Source organism: Penaeus japonicus, unplaced genomic scaffold, assembly GCF_977035675.1.
Source record: "Penaeus japonicus unplaced genomic scaffold, GWHDUDI00000001_assembly GWHDUDI00000012, whole genome shotgun sequence".
Lineage (NCBI taxonomy): Eukaryota > Metazoa > Arthropoda > Malacostraca > Decapoda > Penaeidae > Penaeus > Penaeus japonicus.
Genome location: NW_028234414.1, coordinates 36,783,304 through 36,785,803, shown reverse-complemented (window position 1 = coordinate 36,785,803; position 2,500 = coordinate 36,783,304). Strand labels below are relative to the sequence as shown.

The following is a 2,500-nucleotide window of genomic DNA, read 5'->3' as shown; positions in this document are numbered from 1 at the left end:
TCCTAATGAACTCTAAGTTTGATTTACAAAGAGCATACAGATAAATCTGGTAAACAAGAACTTAAAATTGAGTAATATAATGGCCATGTTTACAGAATTAGTCTTCGCTCTGCACAACAATTATGCTTATGTTACAGTATAACTGTAGTTTCTATTTACATTGTAACCTGTTGTCTCAAGATTTTACTCATGTAACTTAAGCTGATGCTTCCAAAGTATAGTATAATAACATCTACTAGCCAATTCTTCATTTCCTTTACAGACACGAAAATAAATATACAAACATCTAGAACACTATAAAAAGGAAAAACAAGTCAACTTGTTTTAGGGATTCTTTAACATTAGATAATTTGATCTAGCAATTAATTTCTATCTACTTTTAAATTTGGTGTTTTATCAATGTTGAGAGAGAGGTGGATAGAGAGAAATATAGGAGAGAAAGAGAGAGAGAGAGAGAGAGAGAGAGAGAGAGAGAGAGAGAGAGAGATTTGGGTGTTTGCTGCTATATAGCATTTGACCATGTGAGAGCCATGTCAGGTGCCACTACCACTTGGGCTGTTTTGCCAAGATGCACTAGTTGGAGGAGGAGGAAGCGTGTATATAGCTGTAAATATTTTTTTGTTTTGTTTTGTTTTGCCAAACTTCATACTACTCCTTCCATACATTCATGATAGTAATGTTACACTGAGTGTACAGTGTATATTTCCTCCTCTATGGACAGTAAAAGACTAAACTATAGGAATCATTTCTCTAAACATTTGTCATAGCCATACCAGTATCCACTAAAAATCTCACATGACGAAACAAAAAAAGTGGACAAGATTTTCAGTACTCTAATGTATAACAGAGCATTAGTTGGGTGGAAAAATAACAGTTGTATGGTGAAGTGCAAGTTTCCCTCTTTCCACCAAACCTACCAAAGGGCAGCTCTATGTCAATTACAAAGGCCATCCACAAGTGGTTAATCAATTTCTAGGTTATTGAAACTCAAAATAAATTTCATTAATTGTATTAAAAATATATCCAACATTAAAATCAATTGCTACCTTTATATTAAATAAAAACTAGAGGCATTTTGAACTGCATTTTCATAATAATGAATTCATATTTCTGTCAGTTCAGTGAGCAAATGCTTCTCCAACAAAACTTCAAATAATTCTTAAAATACTTGCTATTAGTTATTAAACTCCCTGTTCTATTTACATATTAAACCTCTCCTTATTAGTACTCTCACCTTCATTTGCATTTACCAGTACATTGTATGAAAAATAATTATTTCTAGGTATTAGACAATCAGTTGTATAAAAAATACCGAGTATAAAACTTTGATTGTGAAATTCAAACACTAAAACATTTGTACATCAAAAATTTCACTTTTTTTTTTAAATAGAAAGGTGGAAGTCTTACAAATAGACCTCTTCTTCTTTGAGCAGAATTGTAGTAAAAATTATTTCATTATACAAAATTTCTAGAATACCAAGCAGTTGAACTCTTTCTAGGAACATATATAAGCTGCTGATCCTCTGTGGCTTGGATGGCATCATGAGGAAGCACGTCTGAGATCTGGTCATGTACAGCTGCCAGAGGAGGTGGATGGACTTCCAGAGTTGCTGTTGAGTGGGGAGAAGTTCCAGGGAATCCCTGCTCTAGTTCTTCCTTGAGGTTATTCATACCTACCGGGTCTTTTGCCAGCAGGAGTTGTTCATGAACCTGAGGAATTTGTGTGTGAGATTCCTGAAGATCAAAATTGCTGTCTTCGTAATGTTTCATCTCTGCACTGTCATATGCTTCTACATCTTCAGGGAACTTTCTGTTCATGGAATGCCAGCTCTCATCATATTCTCTCTCATTATCCTGGAAAGTTAAGGAATCTTCCTGGTCTTGTAGCAGTTCATTTGTCTCAGCAACTGCATTATCATTATCATTTCTAAGTTCTTCCTTTGAGCTCGTCTCCAATGACTTACCACTTTCCTTTTTCGTCAATGAGGATTCTGGTTCATCTACCTGGTCTACTGCTGACAGTTCGTCTATCCCTTCTAAGTCTGACTCACTGTCAACGTACCTTCTCGCTCGCAGCCGACACCGGGATCTGTTCCTCTTTAGTGGTCTTACTGGTGACTTTGCAGCCTTTCTTGACTTGCCGATCTTTTTGTTGCTTCCAGCCTTACTGCCCGACTTTTTGTTGCTTCCTGGCTTACGACCTGGCTTTTTTGCATCAGGCTGTCGAACCCTGTTCTTGTATCCATTGTTGCCACAGTATTTCTGCTTATGTTTCGAAAGGTATGAGGAAGTTTTGAAAGACTTGTCACACTTCACACATCTGTAAGGCTTTTCCCCAGTATGGACCCGCTCATGTGTCTGCAAGCCTGACCTCGATATAAATGCCTTCCCACACTGGCCACACTTGAAGTTACGTTCACCTGTATGAATTTTCCGGTGCGTGGCTAAACATGAACTCTGAGCAAAAGTAGCATCACATACGTCACACACAAAGGGCCTC

General features: G+C 37.2%; 1 protein-coding gene across 1 annotated transcript in view; it reads right to left on the bottom strand.

Moving 5' to 3' along the window:
* The window catches only part of LOC122260356 (uncharacterized), a 22,706-nt gene that overhangs the window by 12,095 nt on the left and 8,111 nt on the right, over window positions 1–2,500 (bottom strand). The window contains exon 3 of the mRNA XM_086542165.1: window positions 1,462–2,500. This exon is cut by the window's right edge and continues 715 nt beyond it. Within this exon, the coding sequence (XP_086398291.1) occupies window positions 1,462–2,500 (1,039 nt within the window). The remainder of the gene's footprint in view (window positions 1–1,461) is intronic.